Below are 24,665 nucleotides of genomic sequence, written 5' to 3'. Positions count from 1 at the left end.
TTACTGGTGCCTGGGTATCATATCTAAGAATCTGTTGCCTAATCTGAGGTCATATAAATTTACCTTTGTTTCCTTGTAAGTTTTATAGTTTTGTCTCTTAGACTCAGAGCACTCATTCATTTTGAGTTAATTACTCTATACAGTGTGAGACAGGGGTCTAAATTCATTCTTTTGCGGGTGGATATCCAGTTATTCCAGCACCATTTGTTGAAAAACTATTATTTCCCCAATGAGTAGGCTTGGCACCCTTGTTGAGTATCAACTGGCCATGAATGTATGGACTGATTTCTGGAATCTCACTTCTATTCTATTGGTCTATATATGTCTACCCTTATGACAGTACCAGTGTTGATAGCTTTGTAGTAAATTTTGAAAGAGGGAAGTGTGAGCCCTCCAACACTGTTCTCTGTCAAGCTATTTAGGGTCTCTTGCACTTCCATGTGAATTTTAGAATAAGCTTGTCCATTTCTGTAAAAGAAGGTAGCTGGAATTTTGACAGAGGTAACAATGAATCTGTAGATCAACCTGGGGAATGGTGCCATCTTAACAATATTAAGTCTTCCGATCCATGGACATGAAATGTCTTTACATTTATCTAGTACTTTAAATTCTTTCAACAACGTTTTGTCCTTCTGTGTATGAGCTCACACTTCTTTGGTTACATTTACTCCGAAGTATTTTGTTCTTTATGATGCTAGTGTAAATGGAATTTTAAGAAATTTTCCTTTTCAGACTTCTCTAGAGTGTAAAGAAATACAACTGATTTTTGTATACTGATCTTGTACCTTACAACTCTGCTGAACTTGTTTATAAGGACCAGTAGTTTGCATAGATTTTTTTAGGTTTTTCTAGATGTAAGAGTATGCCGTTTGTTTTTTGTTGTTATTGTTGTTAGCTTTTTGCGTGTGTTTTTTTGTTTGTTTGTTTGTTTTTGGATTTTTTGTGGCCACACAGCATGCAGGATCTTAGTTCCCTGACCAGGGATCAAACCCATGCCCCCTGCGGTGGAAGCATGGTGTCTTAACCACTGGACCACCAGGCAAGTCCCAGATTATGCCATTTGTTAAGAGACACTTTTACTTCTTCTTTTCCAATATGGATGCCATTTATTTCCTTTTCTTGCTTAATTGCTCTGCATAGAACTTCTAATACAGTGCTGCACAGAAGTAGTGCAAGTAGAGAGAGTAGAGAGTGGCATCCTTCCTCATCATAGGGGGAAAGCTTTCAATCTTAGCATCAAGTATGATGTGTTAGCTGTGGGTTTTTCATAGATGCTCTTTATTAGGTTGAGGAAGTTCCCTTCTCTTCCTAGTTTGTTGAGTATCTTTATCATGAAAGGTTACTGCATTCAGTCACATGTCTTTTCCACATTTATTCAGATGATCACCATCATGTGGGGTTTCCCCCTTTAATACGGTATATCACACTGACTGATTTTCATATGTTGAACCAACCTTGCATTCCTGAGATAAATTCCACTTGGCTGTGGTAAATAATCCTTTTAATATGCTGCTGAGTTCAGCTGCCATTATTTTGTTGAGAACTTCTGCATCCATATTCATAAAGGATATTGGTCCATAGTTTTCTTTTCTGGTGATGTCTCCATGGCTTTGGTATCAGGGTAATAATGGCCCCATAAAATGAGTTAGAAAGTGTTCCCTTCTATTTTTTGGAAGCATTTGCATAGGACAGGTGCTAATTCTTAATGTTGGACAGAATTCACCTGTGAAGCCTGATCCTCTGTTTTTCTCTGTTGGAAAGTGATTACTAACTCACTCTTTTTACATTTAATAGGTCTATCCAAAGTTTCTGGCTTTTCCTAGAGTCAATTTTGGTACTTTGTGTGCTTCTAGGTGCAGAAACTTTTGAGTTAATGGATTTCTAATATTTAATTTTTTTATTTTACTGTTGAGGTATAAAGGAGACAAAAACATGATCTTCACCCTATACATGAAGGCACTAAAAGGGTTAAATAATTTATTGTAAGGGAAAATGTGAATACATGATTCTCAGTAGAGTTAGAATTCAGATAACAAGTCATCCAACTAAAGGTAAAGGCCTGAAGAATTTCTCAGTCACTTCCATTGTCAAGTGTAACGGTGATGACATTTGAACTGGCAGGAGGCACTCCATCTGCAGGGGCGACACGTGTAACCACACTCCCTCCCAGCACAAGTCTATGGAGCCAGGGTCCTAGTCTCCTTGTTCTATACTACCAGGGTCTAAGACCACTCCCTAGAGTTAAGTTTCCTTTGCTTCTTTCCTTCTATCCCCTCTTTCTTCTTTTTAATTCAACAGAAAAACTCAAAATCTCTGTAAAAATAGAGATGCCTCACCCTTTTCTATCAAACTCTTTGTCCAAATCCTTCTGAATCATCGTCTTCTGAGCCTTGTAATGGGTTATTATGCCAATGTTTCGGAAAGTAACATCCCTTCTTCTGTCTTTCATAAGTTTAATTATTTCCATTACCAGTTTTATTTCTTGAACATTTACATATGAGCTAAATAAGATGAAAACAAAAAAATACAACACATCAAAACTAATAGCAGCCCAATTGCTAAGTTAAGTTCCACTTTGTTTTCCACTACAGTAAAGGGTACATAGGTAGGTTTCATCTTTATTCAGTCAGCAGTGATTCAAAGAGGCTGTTATAATGACCATTAATATTGTACATATGAATAAATATAAAAATAACTGCCCAGTGAAACACAAAGTTGTAGGAGAGAAAAGTGGTTCGAGTTACGTGATGTTAAGGCACCAGTTTCTTCACTTATTAAAACAGGGATAGCCACAGTGAGAACGAAAGTATTCATAATAATAATGAAGATATGACTAATGAATAGCTAACATTAAGGATTGACTATCTTCCCCACACTGAGAAAAGTGCTTCAGATGTACTACCTTCCTGCATTCCCCACCACAGGTCATGCAGATCATGCACCACATGACCGAGAGGATGGCAGCCACACGGACTAAATGTGACCCGGCTCCCAGAGATGAACAAACACGGGGCCCTACAGCAGGATCACGTCCTCTGTCCTTGCTGGCCTCATCCTGCACTCCCAACTCATCTCCTGAACTACAATGCGTTCCCTCATCACCATACCAAATGCAACATGTGTGCACACTGGGGGATGCCCTGCACGCGCAACTTTATTCCCGAGGCTACCTTATCTGTCTCACTTTAAAGCCTTAAATATTCACTATTCTAATTTCAAGACTTACTATACGGACAAGCCAGTCAGCTAGCTTTCTTTTCCATACCTGAAAGCTTTATTTGGTCACCTCTCAGGCCAACTCTCTTCCCGTGACCATCCATCTCCATAATACTTATGCGGTAAACTCTCAATCCCCTGCTCCATTCCAACAGACCCCACTACAACTTCCACAGTCCCTCTGGAATAGCAACCCCCCAGCCAACTGCTCCGTATTTCTGACTTCTTCACTGAGGGGCCCCTCCTTCCACCACTATTAACTAATATCTTATTCTCATGGAGGACACCACTTGCTTTGCAGCTCTCTCTTGACACAGAGGTGGAATTTCTATTTCTTCATACGTCATGATGCAGGGGTGGCATTTCTATCTGTGCTAACAAATGCAGCCTCCGGGCTCCTCCTCCTTTATTCTCTCACAAGAAGCCCCGGCTCCTCTGAGATGCTTGCTAATTAGCAACCACTGCTCCTTTTGTGCTGTCATTCACAAACCACCTGATTCACAATCCAACATGCTGGAAGTATTGTCCACCCTCTGCCTCACACCTTGATTCAACTGTATCTGTACTTATCCGTCACAATACTTAACCCAACTGGAACCATTAATCACCACGGTGATGGCCTGGTTAATGTCTGTCTCGCCTGTTGGACCACAGCAGCCTTGCACTGGGGCCACGTCTGTTTTACTCACAGCTGGGATCTCAGCATGGATCTACTGAAGTGCTGACCGCATTTTAGGTAACATAACCCCCATTACCCAGTTAAGAAAAAAATAATCAAGACTGAAATATATAAAGACATCAGTAATTTATGATTGAAAAGGTGAAGTTATCAACCCAGCTAAAAGAAAATGATTGTGCACTGGCACTAGGCAGAGAGATTTATATGGAAAGTATTTTGAATTTAAATATGAACAGAAACAATACAAAAATTCTGGGACCATCAGTGGGGACTGAAGAAAAAGGAGAACTTACTCATTATCCCGCTTTTCTGAACCATCTTCAACATCAAACACGAGGTAGGGTTGAAATGGCCAGTCAGATGAACACCGAATGGTCTCTGTCATTCTACAAAAGAGCAGCCACCATTTAGAATGCAAGTCAAATTACAAGAGAAAATGTTTTAGAATTATTATTACTATTTGTTCTTTCTGTGGAAGAGAGCAAGGGAAAGTTAAGAGGACAAGAAGGACCTTCTTTTTAAATAAAATTAAATACTTGTAAATAACATATTTTAGTGAGAGGTAGCAGGTGAATTTCATTTCTATTCTAGTACTAGGGAGAATGACCCATGTAAATTAAAATATAACAATCATGATTGGAAAGTTACTCATAATACAGTAAGTGAAAAATGCATGCTACAGTATACTATGTAGAGCATGGTGTGCTTTTTTCCTCCAAAAAAAGGAGAAAAAGTAAAAAAAAAAGATGTGCATAGTACAAGGACTGGAAGTAGATATAACAAAATGTTACCAGTGATTACTTCTGGGTAGTATCAATAGGGGTTGGGTTTATCCCTTTCTTTTCATTTATCTGCATTTGCTACAATCAATAGGACTTTTGTAATTAAAATTATTAAACCTTTGTGTTTTTAATAACAAGACCTAAAAGCACAACAAAAGAGCTATTCTTCCTAAGCAGCCAAACCTACAAATAAAACAGGTGAACATGCAATGAACAGAGCTCACCTATTTGTTTTCAAGTTCCTGTTATAAATGTAATTAGAAGGGAAGAGACATATGTCTGGGTGCATCCTGTACTGAATGGTGAGCTGTAAGACAGGCAGCCTGCCAATCACGTTGTGCTCCACGTTCTCTTCCAGAAGGTTGTAGAAGCGGGCCATCATCGACTGGTCATAGCCATACTCCTGGGCCTTCTGAAAGGAGGAAAACAAAACAATAATCTGCAAGAATTCATGTGTACTTTTCCCACTATTAAAAAAAAAAACAAAACAATCACTGAGCTCTCAAATGTACAAGGTATTACCAACAACCAAAGATTCAGAGAGAGAAGATATTTCCGACTCCAGCCCTAGAAAAGCCATGTAGCTTGACTACAAAAGTTAAGGTATTTTCCCCTTATTTAGAAAACCCACATACTGCTTATGAACGAGATGTGATCTTGTGAATGACCACAACTGTCGCTATTTTATAGGTGCTAACAGGGGTCACCTGAAAGAATCAATGATAAAAGCAGCAAAGAACTGTAACCCAGATTTTAACAATTATTTCTGGGCTATGCTATCACAACTAGAAATAATGAATGCCATTGTAAATAAGCCTCTGAAAGACCACTTTCTTCATCCATCCATCATATACCAAGCAGCTAAAATTTGGGGTGCTGACAGTCTACAGTGAAGATCAAATGTCACAGAGCTTACATTCTAGTGGAGGACACAGGCAACTAAGTTGATTTCATAAATCCAAGAAAGGGTTACAAAACCTGTGATCTGAAACACAGTGACTTAATTGACAAACGAAGAAAACTGTCTTAATGTTATCACGGTCGTGCCTTGGGATATACTTTTCAATGGTAGCATCATATCAAGATTCAAAAAGTATTACGTCTTAAATAATCTAGAAGCAAAAAATGTGCTCTGGAAAACCCACTAGGATGATGCAATCTTTATGAGTGACGTTGACAATATGAGCGTTGAAGATGTATGTGCAAAGTTTTAATAAACCTGTTTCACAAACTATCAGAGTGGAGAAAACAGGCGTTACTTCTTATTTATATTAGTTATATATGTGATTATTTACATATGTGATATTAAATAGGTTTGTATAATTAAAGAGAATATTTTTAGTAGACATTTGGCAATTTCATCTATACCCCCCAAAGTTTATCTATTCAAGTTAGCTAAAAAACCTCATTTATTTCACTCTGTGAAAAAAGAAAGAGGTTTATATGAGGTAACACATCTACTTCCAGAAAAAAAAACTGAGTCCATCCTACAAAATGATGGAGATTTTTATGTTTTGACATGAACATATATCCCTGATCTATTTACTGACTGGAAAAAAAGGTAATTTGGTACAGACTGATTCTTCCACCTTTAAACAAGGTCAAAACCTACATACAGGGCTTCCCTGGTGGCACAGTGGTTGAGAGTCTGCCTGCCAATGCAGGACCCAAGGGTTCGAGCCCTGGTCTGGGAAGATCCCACATGCCACGGAGCAGCTGGCCCCATGAGCCACAATTACTGAGCCTGCGCGTCTGGAGCCTGTGCTCCGCAACAAGAGAGGCCGCGATAGTGAAAGGCCCGCGCACCGTGATGTGGAGTGGCCCACACTTGCCACAACTAGAGAAAGCCCTCACACAGAAACGAAGATCCAACACAGCCATAAATTAAAAAAAAAAAACCTACATACATATACACAAATTTATACATTCCCTATAGCCATCTGACATTCTGAATCTAGTAACTTATTTACTGTCTGTTACCCACTAGAATGTCAGCTTCATGAGGGCGAGGATTTTTTTTCTCTTTGTGGTATGCGGGCCTCTCACTGTTGTGGCCTCTCCCGCTGCGGAGCACAGGCTCCGCACACGCAGCCTCAGCAGTCATGGCTCAGCCGCTCCGTGGCTTGTGGGATCTTCCCGGACTGGGACACGAACCCGTGTCCCCTGCATCGGCAGGCGGACTCTCAACCACTGTGCCACCAGGGAAGCCAGAGGTCAGGGATTTTTGTCAATTTTCGTCACTGTCATGACGCCAGAACTTAAAAACAGTGCTTGAATTAGCCTGGCACTCAATGAACACAGACTGAAAAAAAGTCAACACACACATGCCCACAAACTGTTCAAATACTCACTAAACTGTTCATAGTACTTATCCCTAGGGTTAGAAAGGCATGCTGAGAAAATTAACTTTGTAATTATTTTCTGAATCTTCTCAATAAGCCTCTATTATTTTTGCAACAATAAGAAAAGCCCAAATGGATTTTTCTCATTTCTGCTGTTTTTAATCAATCACCAAAGGAGACAGTGAAGTTGAGGCCTATCGACAACCCTTTTCACTAACCACGTGCTAAGGCCCTTCAGGAAGTTAAATCAGTAGGTTTCTGAAATACTGCAACTATTCAAGGAATGCAGGGCAGAGCTGGCTCCTCCTAGGTCTCCACAAGCAGAACCCCCCACAGCAGCTCTGTCCTATGGACAAGGTTTTCACTCAGGGACATGGGCGCTCCTAGGCTACTCCCTTGAACAGTCACGCACGAGTGTTCAGACGTCAAAGAACTGCACTATCATTTTGATGATTCCAAAGTCAAAAACAATACTAACCAAAAAAACCTGCTTTCTTTCCATAACGTAACAGAAATGCTGTGAAAATGGTCTGTTCTCTGGGACAGTTTATGCAGCCACTACTCTATATTTGTACAAATAATCTATGTATCAGTAAAATGCTCAAATTTCATTAAACTTCAAAACCGTCATCTAGACCTATGAAGATTACCCAAAACATCTGAATCCTGATTCTGCTGTGCATTTCTAGGAGCCATCTTTAGTGAGATTTAAGAAACGAAGTGAAGGGAACCACAACTTTGGTGCTCATCTTCCCACAAGCACAGCCCACAACCTCTTTCCTTTCACCACCTTCCCTTTCAGAGGATGTGAGGGACACCGGCATTTTCCTGTGCTATAGGATACAGAATCCTAAAATTGAAAACGTTACTGTAAGAATAATTTCTCTTTATACTGTTTTCCTCAAATTTGCACATATTGAAAGATAAATCAGGAGGTTGGATTCTATTCCCTGCTTTTAAAGTTTTTCTATTATTATTGTTTTGGTGTTTATGTTACTAAAATAAATCAGATACAGCCCTTAGAACAGCTGCACACTGCCTTTCCCAAAGGAACAGCCCACTGCACATGGGACATCCTCCTCCTAAACTTCTGGTCTGTGACACTCACACTGCTCCTGTCACACACACATAAGCACATTATGAACAAAGGAACATTTCCGGAGACTTTCACTATGAAGGCTCTCAACAGTGGTTCTCTTTTCTCAGCCATTCCCTATTTATCCTTGCAAATAAGAGATGATGATCCAAGAAAGACCGCCCCGCCGCCCCCCAAAAAAAAAAAAAAAAACCCAAACAAGCCCCTACCACTTTAAAGCAACACGAATGTGAAAAAACATACCATAGAAATGACTGTGGGAGGGAGCTGCTTAGGATCTCCTACAAGGATGAGCTTGTTGCAACGATGTATGAGTGGAGTAAGAGTTTCAACTTCACAAGACTGTCCGGCCTTGGTAAGAGAGTACAGAATGGAGACATAATCAGAATTATCTCTATTATTTATTTATCCATATACAGTCTATCCAATTCACAAGTGTCCTAACCATTCAGAAACATACACTTTCTCCTTCTGCACCAAAGATCAAAAATAAGAACTTCCTTTGGTTAGAAAACAAAACAACAAAAACATTCTAAATGCCGAAGCGGGGGAAAAAGACCCACACACGTTTTGAAGTCAGCCACCACTCAGGTGCCACTACCACCTGGGAAGCAGCCCATAAGCAAGAAGGGCCATGTCATGTCCCCAGTTTGTCTTCTTTGTCCCTGCTGGGCACATGCCTGGGGGGACTGTGTGTCTGTGTGCCCCACCCCCTCTCTCTTCCTTGCTCCTCAGTAGGCCGCTTCAGTTGCAAGACTCAAGCTTCTTTTCAATTCAATGGCATTTCCTTCAATTATTTCATCACTTCCACCTTTTCTATTCCTTCGTTTTGGTGAATACTGGATCTTGGATCTCCTGGATGGGTTCTCTGTACCTCATTTTCCATCTCTTTTGTCTTCTGGCTCTACATTCTGGCAAACAGTAGGTACCCAATAAATGTTTGCTCAATGAATGAAGTAGAAATAAAGATGTTAGCTGAAAATACGGTGGCTCAGAGCTGTCCAGAGTTATATTAAAAATGCTTCAAAAGGTCACCAGAGGGCTTCCCTGGTGGCGCAGTGGTTGAGAGTCCGCCTGCCGATGCAGGGGACACGGGCTCGTGCCCCGGTCCGGGAAGATCCCACATGCCGCGGAGCAGCTGGGCCCATGAGCCATGGCCGCTGAGCCTGTGCGTCCAGAGACTGTGCACCACAACGGGAGAGGCCACAACAGTGAGAGGGCCACGTACCGCAAAAAAAAAAAAAAAAAAAGGTAACCAGAGATATCCCAAGCAGGAGCTAGAATAATCCTTGGGAGGGATTTTATGAAGAACAATCAGGAATCTCTAAGACTACAGTCCCGATACTGAAAAAGCAATTTTCATCGTGGTGGGTCATTAGCAGCGTATTTCAACATAAGAGAATACATATGTAATGGCAGGTCAAAATCAGATGCAAAGACCACTTTGTCAACATCTCGGCAGCCACTCTTCATCTAAGACTTACTCCTTACTCCTAGCAAAGCTGTATGGCCGACTGCTTACTGACCTCATCAACAATGACACAACTAAAGGGGACACCCCCTTGCCCACGGAAAGCAGCCTCGAGCAGCAAACCACCACTCGTGCTCAGTGTGCAGCAGATGATGTGGGACTCTAAGATGATGATGTTCTGTGTCTTTTGTGGGCATCCTTGAACCTAAGAGAATAAAAGTTCATCAACATTCAGTTGTATATAAATTCTTAACTACACTTATTATGTGGCAGAATAATGTCTAGTAAATGTTAGGTAGGAACCTCAAGCCTAGAAAAGAGAAGAAACATTCAAGATAATCAGAAGCCACCAAAAAGAACACTTTGCAGTGGAGTCTAATCTCAGAACATGAGTTAATAATAAGCACATTAAGAAAAATTTATTCAGGTTTAATTTGGTCGAAGTGGATTACAATTCTTACAGCCTGACGTATGAGGGAAGGTATCAGAATAAGCAAAGATTAAGTAATTCTACTGAGTTGTGAAGCAATTATCTGAGTAAAACCAGGATCAGAACTAAGCCTGAACATACACTTTGCTGTTAGTTTTTAAGTATGTAATATTGTTCTTTTATAAGGGATAGTACCAACAAAAACGCCTGTGAAACTGACAAGCATTCTAGTTCCACAGTGGAATCCAACAACCTTGGTCCAGACTATAATGGAATAAACTGTGATGGAGACTAACAGTATGAATGACACCTCACAATGCATATCATTCAGTGTTCAAATTAATAAACTAGTACTCTCATCATAGATTCAGGTAGCCTATCTCCCCTCCTGAAAAAGCTGTCGTGAATCATCCCTGAACATGTGATAGATTCAACCATGGAGGCCAAGGCATGTATGTGAAGAGAGGGTGGCAACTGTGGCCTTCTGGTGCTCACATGTTAACTGTCACATACCTCTCCTCTCAGCTATCTAATGAGTAAAACTGCCAAGGACAATTAATTTAATGGCCCACAGAACAATGTGATCAGCGGCAAAAACCATAATACAGGTAAACATGGACTTCATCCTTAAATGTGGGAAGATTAATTTTGGGCTCAGCTTAAAGTTTTAATAAAAAGCTTTCCACATAACTTTTGATTTAAATAAACAAACTGCTAGTGGAAATACACATTAAGTTCAATTATATTTATTTAGCCACACAGAGAAGGTCAATAATACATTCAAGAGGAAAACCACAGCTCAAAAATACAAATACCATTACCGGTTGAGTATTACCCTCTCTTTCCCTGACCGCCAATTCATTTCATTAAGGGCTGCATGCTGATGATGGGGTACACACCTGGCTCATTCTAGCTTTGACCAATATAAATGTTAGTTGATATTTTTATATCCAAAGAAAACTGGGAAAAGTTATACATGTTATAGAAGGATTTTTTGTGATCAGAAACAAGTAAAAGGAGTGTATGCTTTCAGCCAAAAACTGAGAAAAAAGGTGCTTATATTTCTTGGGGCACATCCCAGCCACTGTCACTCTACCTGAATTCAGATGTGTATTTTTTTTTTCCTGTATCTTCAAATAGTTACTTATTTATTTATTTATTTGGCTACGCTGGGTCTTAGTTGTGGCATGTGGGATCTTCCCGGCAGCGTGTGGGATCTTTTAGTTGCAGCATGAGGGATCTTTTAGTTGTAGCATGCGGGCTCTTAGTTGCAGCACATGGGATCTAGTTCCCTGACCAGGAATCACACCCACACCCCCTGCAATGGAAGCAGAGTCCTAACCACTGGACAGCCAGGGAATTCCCCCAAATTTTTAAATGTAATTGAGAAAAGACCACAGGTTGTCTGAACTATTTCATAATTTTAAAAAAGAAACAGTAATACCAGTAAAGTGCTACACGTGAACTACTTACCTCTTTAATTTTAGAAGAAAGCTCCTGCCTTTCTTGTGAAACTTTGGCCATTTTTTCATCTAATTCTTGCCTCTGGAAAAAATCAGAATGCCATCATTAAAATTAAATTAAGCATTTTAAAATGCTTTCCAATGGACTGCCTCACATTTCAAAAGGGTGAGCCAGTACTTTACCAATGAAAAACTGATTCACCCAGTGTGTTTTCTCTATACCAGTCTTTCTGTATTGCTGTGTGTCAGAGTTTAGCTAAGCTACTCCATGGTACTGATGCCCTGGCATCCATTTTGTTTGGCCAAGCAGCCTGCAGAGACCCCAAACTAACACTAGGCCCCTTCACACACATGCACGCCCTAGATGGCAGCCCGTGGAGTCACCGGCCCACCAGCCAACATAAGCTCTTGTGATCAACAGTCTCCTCTGCCATCCAGTGCCTTCCCCTTATATGCCCTTTAGATAAGAGACCCTCTAAGCTACTTACCAAAACCCTGCTCTTTCAGTTAAAATTGGCCAATCCAGCCCTAGCCTGGGAACCCCAAAGTACTCCACGCATGGACTCTGATCATGACATGTGCGCCAGGGCCTGCCTCTCTCTGTCTGCACTCTCCCTTGACCTGCCTGTCATGCCCCACGAGACATGCCTTATACCTCCCTCAAGACCTGTGAAAATAAACTTCTCTATTTCGCTTTCTCTTGTGGTCTGTTTTTAAACATCAGCTCATTGTCCAGCAACCCGACAACCAGCACCCCATGCTTCAATCAGTAGGTGCTAATTTGATAAATTCTTTTATTTTTTGTGGCCACCCTGTGCAGCATGAGGGATGCTCATGAGGAACTAGGGTTCCCTGAGCAGGGATCGAACCTGAGCTCCCTTCAGTGTAAGTGCAGATTCTTAACCACTGGACCACCAGGGAAGTCCAATAAATTCTTAATAGTGTGTATGATTCAGTTCTGTTCAGAGTACTGCAGGTACGCTTTCTGCTTAAGCAGGCCAACCCTTGGGGCATCACTTACGTGTTATCTACTCTGCCTTCATGCTATTAACAGTGGCGTTCAGTGGCTAAAACAGACTGCACGTGGCCTGCAAAGTCTGAAATATTTACTATCTTGTTCTTTTAAAAAAAGTTTAACCCCTAATGTAAGGCATACCATCTCTGTGTACATTTTTGTACACAAATTATGCTATTCCACAATGAAAGAATGGCATCAAATACTCACCAACTAGTTTATCTATGAGCTTTTAAAAAACACTGATCAAGACATGTTTAGATACCTGTAGTTCCCTTCCACCTCGGCATAAAGCACGCTGGCGAGAAAGTTCAGCTAGTTGATGATCTAGAAATTCCTTTCTTCTGTGAATCTCATGAATATGAGAAGGTAAGTCTTTTTCTTTAAAAAAAAGATAAAAAGCTGTTGATTCTAACAAATACACACATATGCATACAAATGAGAAGAAAAACTAGCTTTCAAAACTAGACTACTTCTAGGGTCTCCAAATTACCTTTAATGCCCATGCCATTTTCTACCATACAAAAAGAAACAGAAATCAATTTATATATACCTTTATTCAGTACTTACTCATTCTGTGGTTAACTTGGCTCTCCAAACTGAATTTTAGGACCTCAGTATTAATACACTTTTCTGGACCTAGACGTACTAAATTTATATCTCCACAGTTTCCTGTTGATAGAAGTCACACTTAGAGGTTAATAAGAATGCTGTCAATTTCTGTACATAATAATTATTTCTAAGCAAATATATTAACAATCAGAGAAAGGAGCTAACATGAACTATTAATCAACCAAATACCTGGAACTGCGCTAGAGGTTCCACACACATTCTTTTAGATTTGCTTCATAAGAATCCTATAAGGCAAGAATTTATTTCCACCTAATAAAAGCTACTGAGGTTGCACAAGCAGTACACTGCAGAGTTGAGATTCTATTACACTAATGCTTCTCAAACTATGTTCTATACATCACTCCATGGTAAAATGTATTTGGGAAATGGCGAGTGAAAATAAAACAAATTTCTTGACCATAGGATATTTCGAAGATGAAGACTTTTCTCTATTAATGCAGGTCTGAATTCCCCAAACAGAATCTTACAGGACCATCAAATGCTTTTCTGCAGAATACTGAGAACCACGGTTTTGAAACACTGTTCCACATCACAATGCCACTCCAGGATCTAAGGGACACAAGATGCTGGAAATTCTGGAATATGGTAATTCCAAAAACTGTCAGCATCATTTAACTGGTTTATTAACCACATTTTAATTTTAGGTTAGCACATTTCAGATATTATTTAATCTAAAAGTCTCCCACTGCTTCACTGAACTACTAAACTATAGCAATCATGCAGCGTTTATTAGCACTTATCCCAATCTGACACATCACATACTTGTTTGCTATCTCCTTCCACTGAATCCAAGTCCCATAAGAACCAGGTTTTGTTTTGGTCACAGCCTAGAACCGCAGCTGGCACGTAAGTACAATAAACATACACTGAATGAATAAATGAACTCATTATACAGCTGTTCACACATATTTTTGTTCCTAGTTCAGCTCATTCTTCTAAAATTTGAAGCCATCTTCTCTGACCAACATTTACTTGAAGGTGTCAAAATTGCTAACTTGTGTTTCTACCAGAAAGGTGGATGAGATTTATAGCCACTATAAGCATCTAAAAATGCTCCAGAAATTAAAACAGACATCCTTTAAATTGCAGGGTGAGCTCAGAAGGATGTAAGAGAAATTCCTAGGGGCCAAAAACAAAGAGAAAGGTGAAAAACAGAGGTGAAAGCCCCTGAGCTGCTGTGGCTTCCCTGGAGGGAACAGGGTGAGGGCTGGTCACTCTCTAGATGCTTAGGTGTTTGTTTTTTCATTTACATACAATCAAATGCAGAGATTTAAAAATCCTTAGTTCTACAGAGTTTGACAAATATCTACATCAGCAAAACTACCATTCCAATCAACATATAGAAATTGTATAATGGGGGCTTGGATTTTAACGTCCACTAGAAAGCAAGAGGGCATGGAAGAGGTGGAGGGATGAAAACGACATGAATCTATCTTGGCCTGGGCTTAGCTGGGAAAAAAAACTCTCTTCTAGGACTTTCCAACTATAGGCCCATGCCACATGTGGACTTAGAGCCTAAACACATAATACAGAGAATGACAAAGGTGACCCAACCAAAATACAGTTGAGATTTTAAAAATGAGAATACAGTGAACAATGTTATACCAATATATTTGAAAACCTAAGGTGAAGTGGAGATTTTTCTTGAATAATATGAATTAGCAAAACTCACTCAAATGTAGAAAACTTGAATAAACCAACAATTAAAGACATTCAGCACACAGAAACTTACCCATCTGTCAAAAAACAGACAAAAAACAAACAAACAAGAAGCCCCCCAAAAAACAACACTAAAAACAAATTAACCTTCAAGTAACAGGTAATTCCCTGTCATATATGAAACATCCCAAATAAATGTCTGTATAAATTCTTTTTTTTTTTTTTTTTTTTTTTGTGGTTCACGGGCCTCTTACTGCTCTGGCCTCTCCCATTGTGGAGCACAGGCTCCAGACGCACAGGCTCAGCCGCCATGGCTTATGGGCCCAGCCTCTCTGTGGCACGTGGGATCCTCCCGGACCAGGGCACGAACACATGTCCTCTGCATCGGCAGGCAGACTCTCAACCACTACGGCACCAGGGAAGCCCTGTATAACTTCATTTTTAAAGTCTGTATAACTTCAATACTAAAACCAAAGATATGACAAAGAAAAATTATAGGCTGCCGTCAGTTAAAAAAATCAATAGCAATCCAGCAATGTGGTAAAAAAATAATAGTACACAACCAAGCAGACCTTATTCTAGGAATCAAAGGTATTTTCAAATTAGTAAAGCATTGTAGGGAATTCCCTGGCAGTCCAGTGGTTAGGACTCGGCACTTTCACTGCCATGGGCCTGGTTTCAAACCCTGGTCGGGGAACTCAGATCCCTTAAGCCTCGGGGTATGGAAAGAAAGAAGAAAAGAAAGAAAAGAAAAGGGGCTTCCCTGGTTGCGCAGTGGTTGAGAGTCTGCCTGCCGATGCAGGGGACAGAGGTTTGTGCCCCAGTCCGGGAAGATCCCATATGCCGTGGAGCGGCTAGGCCCGGGAGCCATGGCCACTGAGCCTGCGCGTCCAGACCCTGTGCTCCGCAACGGGAGAGGCCACAACAGTGAGAGGCCAGCGTACCACACACACAAAAAAAAAAAAGGAAAGGAAAAGAAAGAAAAGAAAGAATGAAAGAAAGAAAGAAAAGAAAAGCAGAATTCCCTGGTTAGGACTCTGTGCTTGCACTGCCATATGGTGAGGGGGAGGGGTATATGAAGGAAAAAATACTGCATGCAGTAAAATTCAACACCCATTCATTAAAAAACTCTAATTAGGTGGGGACTTTTTTAACCTGATAAAAGCGTATATACCAAACCCCAGGAACAAACATCACACTTAATGGTGAGATGTCCAAGGTATTTCTGTAAAGGACACCCAGGACCACTGGACATAGTGAAAAGAAGCAAAAATGAAAGTACTGAATAAGAAGAAAAAAGCCGTCTTTACTGACAAGAGATGTCATTTTCTCTCTAACAAAAATATTAAAAATCCAACCTAGACACTACACTTGTGCCACCTTCGTCCCAGCCTTCTCGTGTTGTCAGCCCACACCTGAAAAAGGGCTTATTACCCTCCCTCAGGGAAAGGAAAGTGAAAACCACACGGGAACTGTTCTCGGTTGTATAATTTGATACAACTACTTTGGAGCAGAACCGGGCACTATCTAGAATCAGCACAAATCCTTCAACCCAGCATTCTCATTTCTAGGTATATATACACTAGACCAGTGTTTTTATAAACTCTTTTGACCGTGATCTATAGTATGAGGTACACTTCACATTGAAAGCCAGTACACTCATACCTCACCAATAAAACAGGTTTCACAAAACAATACTTTACCCCTCACTACCTACACTCTAATCTTTTCTGTTCTCTTCTGTTCTATCTTATCTTGTGTAAGTATGCTGGTTCTGATCTCCCTAAACTGATTTCACAATCCACTAACTGGTCACAAGCCACAGTGTGAAAGCACTGCCCTAGCAGCCTGTATGAATACTCAGGAGACGTGAGTAAGAACACAGTACTCCAGTGTACTCCCTTCAGCTGCTGTACAGTACAACACAATACAACTCAGTCACGGCAGTAAACGTTTTCATCCTGCACTGGAGAAACAGGCACAAGTACAGGAATTAAGTTTGAAATAACAAAAAAAAAAAAAGGGAAAGAACTTACATTTCTATCAATGGATAACGAATGAACTGTGCACTCATAGATGAGACACCCTATAGCAGTTAACATGAATGACCGTATCCATATACAGCGATACATAAAGTCATAGTTCTCACAAACATAATGGTGAGTAGAAAAGTTGCCGTTCACAATGCATTTTCAGTTTTAAAGGCAAATGACCTCTAGATGTAGCTAATACATGTGCAATAAAAGGGGAAATATGTGTGATCCCTGCGAAGACAGACGACACATCCTGGCTGCTCCTGCAGCTGGTGTGGCCACGGGACTGAGTTCTGGCCAAAAGGAAATAAGCAGAGGTGCTACTGGCAGCGTCTCAGAACTTTCCTTAAAGCACAGCTAGTATATCTGTCCCTTTTTCCTTGCACTTGCTAGATGGGACTACTGGTGCTGGAGCAGCTGTTTCTGACCATGAGGTGCACTAAGGAGTGGGGGGGTCCCACGTAGTGCAGCAACAAGGTAGAAAGACCCTAGGTCTCTGAAGACTCGGAAGTAGAGTCATCACGCCAGTATCATCCCTCAGCTGCCCATCTCTGGGCTTCTGAGTAAGCAGGAAATAAACTTCTATCATAGTTAAGCCACTGTAGTTGGAGTGTCTATTATTTGAAGCCTAATTGAATCTTAACTGATTTAGGTCACTGCCAGGTAACATCAAGGAAAATAAAATTTGCTTAGGGAAGACGAGATACATGTGCTTAGAAGAGCAGCCCGACCCAGAGCCATAACCACGCCACTCAGGATGGCTGGTGTGAGAGGAGGTGTTAAGGTTAAGGGCACAGAAATGACTTTACACATTCGCTCAAGCATTCCGAATCCTCGGTGGCAATGCTCTTCAATCTGTCAACTGTACTGAAAAGACTTGTCCCTGTGGTATACTTTACATCTCAACTCCTCAGCTTCTCCGCCTATAAAATGTAGATAGGTTATTTATTGCATGGCTCAGAGGATTACTCTGAGTACTGACACATAGTGAGCACTCGGTAACCATAAGTGATGACTGCTCTAGCTTTTGTGTCACTAAACATCTACTAAGTCCCAACTGAGTGCCAGGCACTGTTCCAGGCACGGGGGTTACTACAATGAACACATTTTTAAAAGCCCTTGCCTTGGTGGACCTCGTTATATTCTAGCTAGACTGAACCATCCACGGTTCTCTGGCTTCTGGTCCTTTTTATGTACAGTAAGTTCCACCAGAGTCCTCTCCCCACTTCACTTCCTCATTGCTCTTCCAAGTTTCATCTTAGATATCATTTCCTCTAAAAGTCTTCCCTAACCCCTACACAACTGAATCAAGGGCTGCTCTAAGGTGTTTCAAACGGCACAGGGCCTGACACAGAATAAATGCTCCAAAATATTCAGTAAACAAAGCAGTAAGTACACATGGGCCACAGCCTCAAGTAGAAAAAATGACCAGAACTGGCTTGCTCTTTGTCATTCAAAGTTACCACACTAAACACTGAAAACAAAAACAAATGAAAAGCCCACATAAGTATCATACCTAAAGGATTCTTCTTGTCTTTACACTTCTCGTTGAATTCAAGCATAATTTTTTTCGTAAGTTCATCAACAGCTGTATTGGAAGGTGCACACACAAGGACACGGTTTTGTTTGATTTTGGCATTGGAGTTCTCATCTGAATGCCCCCTCTTCTGGTTCGACAATTTGCAACAAATAAACAAACAAACAAAAAAAAACAAACAATACTGATAAGCTCTATTGTGCAGTGTTATAGTTCTTCTCTACTGTCACATATATTTGAAAGTTCCCCTAATAAATAGTTAAAAGTAAATAAAAGCACCTACATCTTACACTGATGTTAAAAAATTACTCTGGCCGGGAATTCCCTGGCCAACGAGTGGTTAGGACGCAGTGCTCTTACTGCCAAGGGCCCAGGTTTGATCCCTGGTCGGGGAACTAAGATCCCACATGCCGCATGGTGTGCCCGAAAAAAAAAAAAAAAATTACTCTGGCATAAAATCTAACTTCTCTGAGCCTTACCTTACTATCCACTTATTTTATTCAATGTTCAATCCAAAATGTAACCCAGGAATACATTCAAGATTGTCTCCTGGGATTAGCCGTGACCTATAATAAAGCCCGAAGACCACTATTCTAGCCCATAGAATTAGTTTCACACAAGATAACATTTTCTGTTCCTTTTATTTCTTATAACCTTCTCTACCTCTGCTACCGCTTTATCTGATATAGTTCCACACAGTATCAAAAAGGTACACAGAAGTGAAGGGAAAAACACACTTTAGTACTTATTTACACGTTAAAGTAAAACAACATACTCAATTAAGGGCACAGATGCCCTCGTGCACACTCTACCTCTGTCAGTAGGCGGTACAGGAGGCCCACAATGGTTTTTGATTTTCCTGTCCCGGGTGGTCCATGAATCAGACAGATCTTGGCAACTGCTGGGGAGTGTTTCACCATGGCATATGCAGTTTCTATCGCTTTCTTTTGGTCTTCATTGAAATCTTTTAGGTAGGCAATCTATACAAAAGACACTAGTGAGAACGAGCGGTTCTTCCTGGGATGGCACAGGAGAGCGAGAGAGTGGAAGACATCTGTTTGAACTGCTGCTGACCTTTGTCAGACAGAAGCTTTGGTGATGATCAGGCAAAACCCCAAAATGACCCTTAATCTAAGAACCACTTTCACTACTGGAAAGAGCTACTGATGAGTCTACAGGCCTCAGTCCACCTACAACCACAACAACTATATTTTTATTTGTGATTCTTATAAAGATGATCACAATAAACTGTTTTGTACTTTTCTTCTTTTTATTCCGTGGTTCTTCCCATTTTAGTCAATCCTCTCTTTAGACAGTAAAAACATTCCAAGACTTCCTTTCCTAACACAAGTGATACAGTCAAAACAACAGGGATTTGGGGTCAGATCTGAGTCTACACCTCAGTTTCACTCAAACGCTAGGTCTCTAAACTCCTAACCTCTCTGGGCTTCAGGCTTTGACAATCATTAAATCTGGGATTCCTTAGAGGGTGGGAACTGACTGAGAAAATGCATATGAAAGTCCTAACACAAGACAGGGGTTCAAATAACATTCCTTTCCTTCCGCCTGTCTCTGTGTTAATTTCCTGGAACTTACACCCAACTCTTACAACAATGAGAAATATGTGTTCACACAAAAATCACAACTTCGTCGTCACACTGACAACAGTACCAGTCAATGCTCCACTGATCATTCAAATGCAAAAGTCATTCCATTAAACCTCCTCTTACTCCTGTATTTAATTACCTAACAAACAGTTAAGTAGGATGTTCACCTCACATTTTAATGCTGCTCTGCAAGCATGTTTTCAATTCCTTTTTGGACTCTACCTTTTTTCCTGAGGTAAGCTGACTAACTTAACACAAAGAACTACTTTGCAATATTAAAGAAAACTAAGCACTAAAAACGTCACTGGGCACACATGGTGACTATGTCTTTGTTGTAGACAACAGGGAATGTGTGACAGATAAAAATAACATGCTTTAACATCTTGACATGAAATGTTCTGACTTTCCCTGTTATCAAATGACTGTCACTCACAATTCTCTCAGATGCTGTAGTTAGTAAATCTTTTGTACAGAAGTCCATGGGGTTTGGATTCAGAACGGCTCTGGCCAGTTGGTTCCGACCACTCAGCAAAGACATGGCTTTCAACTTCCTCTGTGTAGTCACCAGAGAGCTGATTACAAGACATTTCACGAATTCATTTAAATTGACTGGTAAATTATGTTGAGTCTGGATGGAAAGGGAACACTCAGATTTCCCATTACGCACTATTATCAAGAAGGAGAAAAAGCAATTTCAGTTACCAGTGAATAACAGTGTCCAGTTAAAAAGGTTATTCAGAACAAGGTGTTTTGTAACTTTTTTTTTTGTGGTATGCAGCCCTCTCTCAATGTTGTGGCCTCTCCTGTTGCAGAGCACAGGCTCCGGACACGCAGGCTCAGCGGCCATGGCTCACGGGCCTAGCCGCTCTGTGGCACGTGGGGTCTTCTCAGACCGGGGCACGAACCCACGTCCCCTGCATCGGCAGGCGGACTCTCAACTGCTGCGCCACCAGGGAAGCCCTGTAACATGTTTTTTATACATCATTTAAATAATTTTCTCAGTAAGTATCTACTGACTGCCTCCTAAGAACCAGGCAACATTCCTGTCCTCTGGAGGCTTATTTTTTAGAAGAAGGGGGCAGATAAGCAAATAAACATGTCAGGTGATGGTAAGTGCTAGGAAGAAAGCCGAGAAGGGGGATGAGGAAGTGATGAGGGTTGTGAGGGAGTGTTGTTGTAGACAGGAGAGTCAGGGGAGGTTTTCCTGATATGATATTTGAGCAGAGCCATGGCATTAAGTGAGTGAGCCATGCCCGTAACCGGGGAAAGTGGGTTACAGGCAGAGAATCAGCAACTGCAAAGACAATGGGGCAGCAAGGTGCCTGGATTATTTTCACAACAGGGAGAAGGCCAGAATGGCTAGAAGGAAAAGCAGGGAGAAGCGAGCTAGAAGACCAAGATGGTAAATGCAGCTACACTTCAGAGGGCTCTGCAGTTAACCACTCTGAACATGACTCTGAGTCAGGTCAAGAGCACGGGACAGCTCCGCGCAGGTAAGTGACACACGCTAAGTCACACATTAAAAGAATCACTTATCGCGAATGAAGAATAAACTGCAATGGAAAAAGCACAAGAAGACAACTTAAGAGGCTAAAATCTAGGTAAAAGTGAATGGTCACGTGGGCCAGGAGGCAGCAGGAGAGGTGGCACTTGGATGTAGGATATATGGCCAAGGAAGATCCGACAGGACTTCCTGATGCATTAGATGGAGCGTGCGAGGGAAAGCAGGACTCGAGGATGACTCTGAGGTTTTGGGCTGAGCAACTGGAAGAATGGGATGGAGGTCCCACATGCTGAGTGGGGAAAAACCAGAGCAACAGCAGATGTCAGGCAGTAAATCAAGTGCTTCCTTTTGGAGTAGGTTTGAAATGTCTAATAATCTCCAAATGGAGATGTCAGGTAGTTGGATGCATGAGGAGTTCCGGGAAGGAGACAGAAACCATTGCTAAATCTTAGAAACAGAACTTTGGCAAATGTAACCACTTGTAAGAGTTGAAAGCACAGATGAAGCTAGATATCCCTGGTGCTCAACGCATCTTGCACAAAGAACTGAGCTCTGACCACACAATAGTGGACATGGCACACCAGTTATGATGCGGCACGATGTTAAACTCTAAGAGCTTTGTTGCTATTTTTAAGGTATGATACAAAAAGGGGAAGGAATAATGATCACATATTCTCTTCCCGTAACAGAGACTAAGAGAGCAGCAATGTCAAAAAGGCAGCTTGGCATATATCAAGCATGTGGACTTCGTAGTCAAACAAAATTAGGTTTCAATTCTGGACCAAGTGTTTAATAGTAAGGATGCCTTTGGATATGTTACTTAACATCCCTGAACTCTGATTTCCCAATGAGCAGGGAACAAACCATTCTGCTTTGCAGGGCTCTGGGAAAAGATGATAAATGTGTACAGGAAGGACAGGGCACACTGGCTGGCACACAGTCAGTAGTCCTTAAATTCAAGCTAACATTATTTTTGTTATGCTACCTTAGGGAGAGAAGTCCCTACACCACAATGGATGGGAGTGATGAAACAGTAAACCCCTCCAGTTGCCTTACAATTAGTTCTGTGTTTGGTCTGCTCATCAATAATTAGCCCCCAAACCAAGGCTGGAATGTGATTTAACAAACAGATGGTTTGCAAACTGTCTGTTTTATAACAAACACACTGACAGATGAAGGAATTTACTAGAAGGAGAAGACATTACAAAAGAAAGCTTTAAAATCCTAAGTCTAAAGCAATACGTGCTGGGCCTTTTCCAGCTGAGTCTAGAAAAACTAAAAGAGGACTCTGAATGGTAAGTAATCAACCTAGCAAATACAGTCTGGTAAACATAGAGCAAACATACATCTGGTAAATGGACAGCAAATAGAGGGCTGGTAAATGTATAGCAAATACATGGCTAGTAAAGCCTAATTTAGAGGGAGATGAAAAGATGAGCTGCTGACAGATTTCTCTTCCATGTCTCATTAGGTACTTACTGACTGAAGTGCGGCGGAACGTATGAACATAGCCACAGTAATGTTCACGGGGAACTTGCAGGCGATGTCTCTCTATATCCTTCTTCTCTCCATTTACTCTTTCAGGAACCAAAAACACCAAATCATTTTCCTTTGGATGAAGCTGTTTAGCTAGTTCACATTCCTCAAGATAAACTATAACACAAGAAGAAGCCAGCATTTATTCTAACAGAATTATTTTACATGAGATTAAAGGATATTAAACGCTTGTACTAAGTTCAAGCAAGTATACAGCACTAGCGGACTTTGTACATACTTCAAAATGATAGTCTAAGCTAGTCAGCATTGACAAATATTGATCACATAGCATTATAAAAGTCTTCTTAAAACCTGCTACAAAGCCAAAATAGATGAAGTCATAATATTCAAAAGTAGCTAATACATTTCTTTTCCTTGAAGTTTACCTTAGTTTTTAATCAAGGAATTTTCACTTTTGTGCCCTGCTTTCAAAATCCCGAGAGAAAATCTGGAAACAGATCCATGTACACGTAAGAATTTTGAGCCTACTAGTGGCATTTCAAACAAGGGGGAAAGGACAGTAGTAAAATAAATGGGGCTGGGAAAACAGAGCAAGCTCTAAAATTAAAAAAAGTTCAGTACCAACTGCCAAATCCAGCAGCAACATACTGAACCAAAGCACGAAGTACTAGGATTAAGTAGACTGAACTACTAAGTCAAAAAAGAATTTTAAAAATGCATCATGTAAGAAATGTCTATTTGAAGGCATCAGAGAGCAAATACAACAATGAAGAATCACTCTGTTGAGATCCAGAAGAAGGTGGAGATCCGTAAGGGTCAGCCCAGTATTTTCCCTAGAAACATCTGAACTCTTCAGGGAGTGGCAGCCAGGAATTTGAGCAGTACCTGGGATAGCCTTGTACAAAAAAAAGAGACAAAAACTGGAGTCCAGGGCCTGCATAGATAAAGTAGGCATCCTGGTAGCCCTCAAGCTTCAGGTAGGGACCATGAAGGACTACACCCAACAATGAAGGCAGCTTCAATTCACCCGAGTACTTCAGGAAAGCTCAATCCTTTAAGCCGGATTAAGATGATCCCACATTGCTAGTACTCCCAGAATCCTGGCAGAAGCAAAGAAAAATCCTCTCTGGAAGAGGACATCCTATCATCCTAGGCCCCTGATTATTTTTTAAATAGCTTTCCAAAGACAATGACCAACATATTAGAAATAAGCAAAGCACCAGGAGAGAATACATGAACTACTAGAATCAACAAACAAACAAAAAAGGGCTGCACAAGGCACTACACAGAGTACAGTCCTTGAATTGGTTCTAGGACTCCCGCAGGCACCAAAATCCTCAGATGCTCATGTCCCTTATGTAAAACGGCATAGTATTTGCATATAACCCACGCACATCCTCCAGTACACTTTAAATCATCTCTAGATTACTTATAATACCTAATCCAATGCAAACGCTATGGACATAGTTGTAAATCCAACATAAGTGGTATGTAAATAGGTGCTGGTGCATAGCAAACATGTTTTTCTGGAATTTTTTTTCCCTGAATATTTTCAATCCACGCTTGAATCCGATGACGCAAATCCCGCAAATACAGAGGACCAACTGTATGTATAACACAGTTTAAAATATAGAGTTAAAATACGTAACAATAATAATATACAAAGTGGAACAGATAAACAGGGTTAAAGTTTTTTAAGAT

At 40.8% G+C, this 24,665-nt stretch overlaps 1 protein-coding gene across 1 annotated transcript in view; it reads right to left on the bottom strand.

Annotated features, from left to right (window-relative positions):
- Positions 1-24,665, bottom strand: part of LOC308611152 (putative helicase senataxin) — a 61,561-nt gene that overhangs the window by 6,737 nt on the left and 30,159 nt on the right. The window contains exons 10-21 of the mRNA XM_081260042.1: positions 22,947-23,120; positions 20,397-20,629; positions 19,169-19,336; positions 18,336-18,486; positions 13,065-13,166; positions 12,760-12,875; positions 11,490-11,561; positions 9,642-9,791; positions 8,359-8,466; positions 4,902-5,089; positions 4,189-4,281; positions 2,337-2,501 (exon numbers count right to left, since the gene is read on the bottom strand). Coding sequence (XP_081116168.1) covers positions 2,337-2,501; positions 4,189-4,281; positions 4,902-5,089; positions 8,359-8,466; positions 9,642-9,791; positions 11,490-11,561; positions 12,760-12,875; positions 13,065-13,166; positions 18,336-18,486; positions 19,169-19,336; positions 20,397-20,629; positions 22,947-23,120 — 1,720 coding nt within the window. The remainder of the gene's footprint in view (positions 1-2,336; positions 2,502-4,188; positions 4,282-4,901; positions 5,090-8,358; positions 8,467-9,641; positions 9,792-11,489; positions 11,562-12,759; positions 12,876-13,064; positions 13,167-18,335; positions 18,487-19,168; positions 19,337-20,396; positions 20,630-22,946; positions 23,121-24,665) is intronic.

The sequence above is a fragment of the Mesoplodon bidens genome, assembly GCF_964165515.1.
Source record: "Mesoplodon bidens genome assembly, contig: HAP1_SCAFFOLD_210, whole genome shotgun sequence".
In the NCBI taxonomy this organism is placed as follows: Eukaryota; Metazoa; Chordata; class Mammalia; order Artiodactyla; family Ziphiidae; genus Mesoplodon; species Mesoplodon bidens.
Note: the sequence above shows the minus strand (reverse complement) of the source record. Positions and strands in the feature narration are given on the sequence as shown.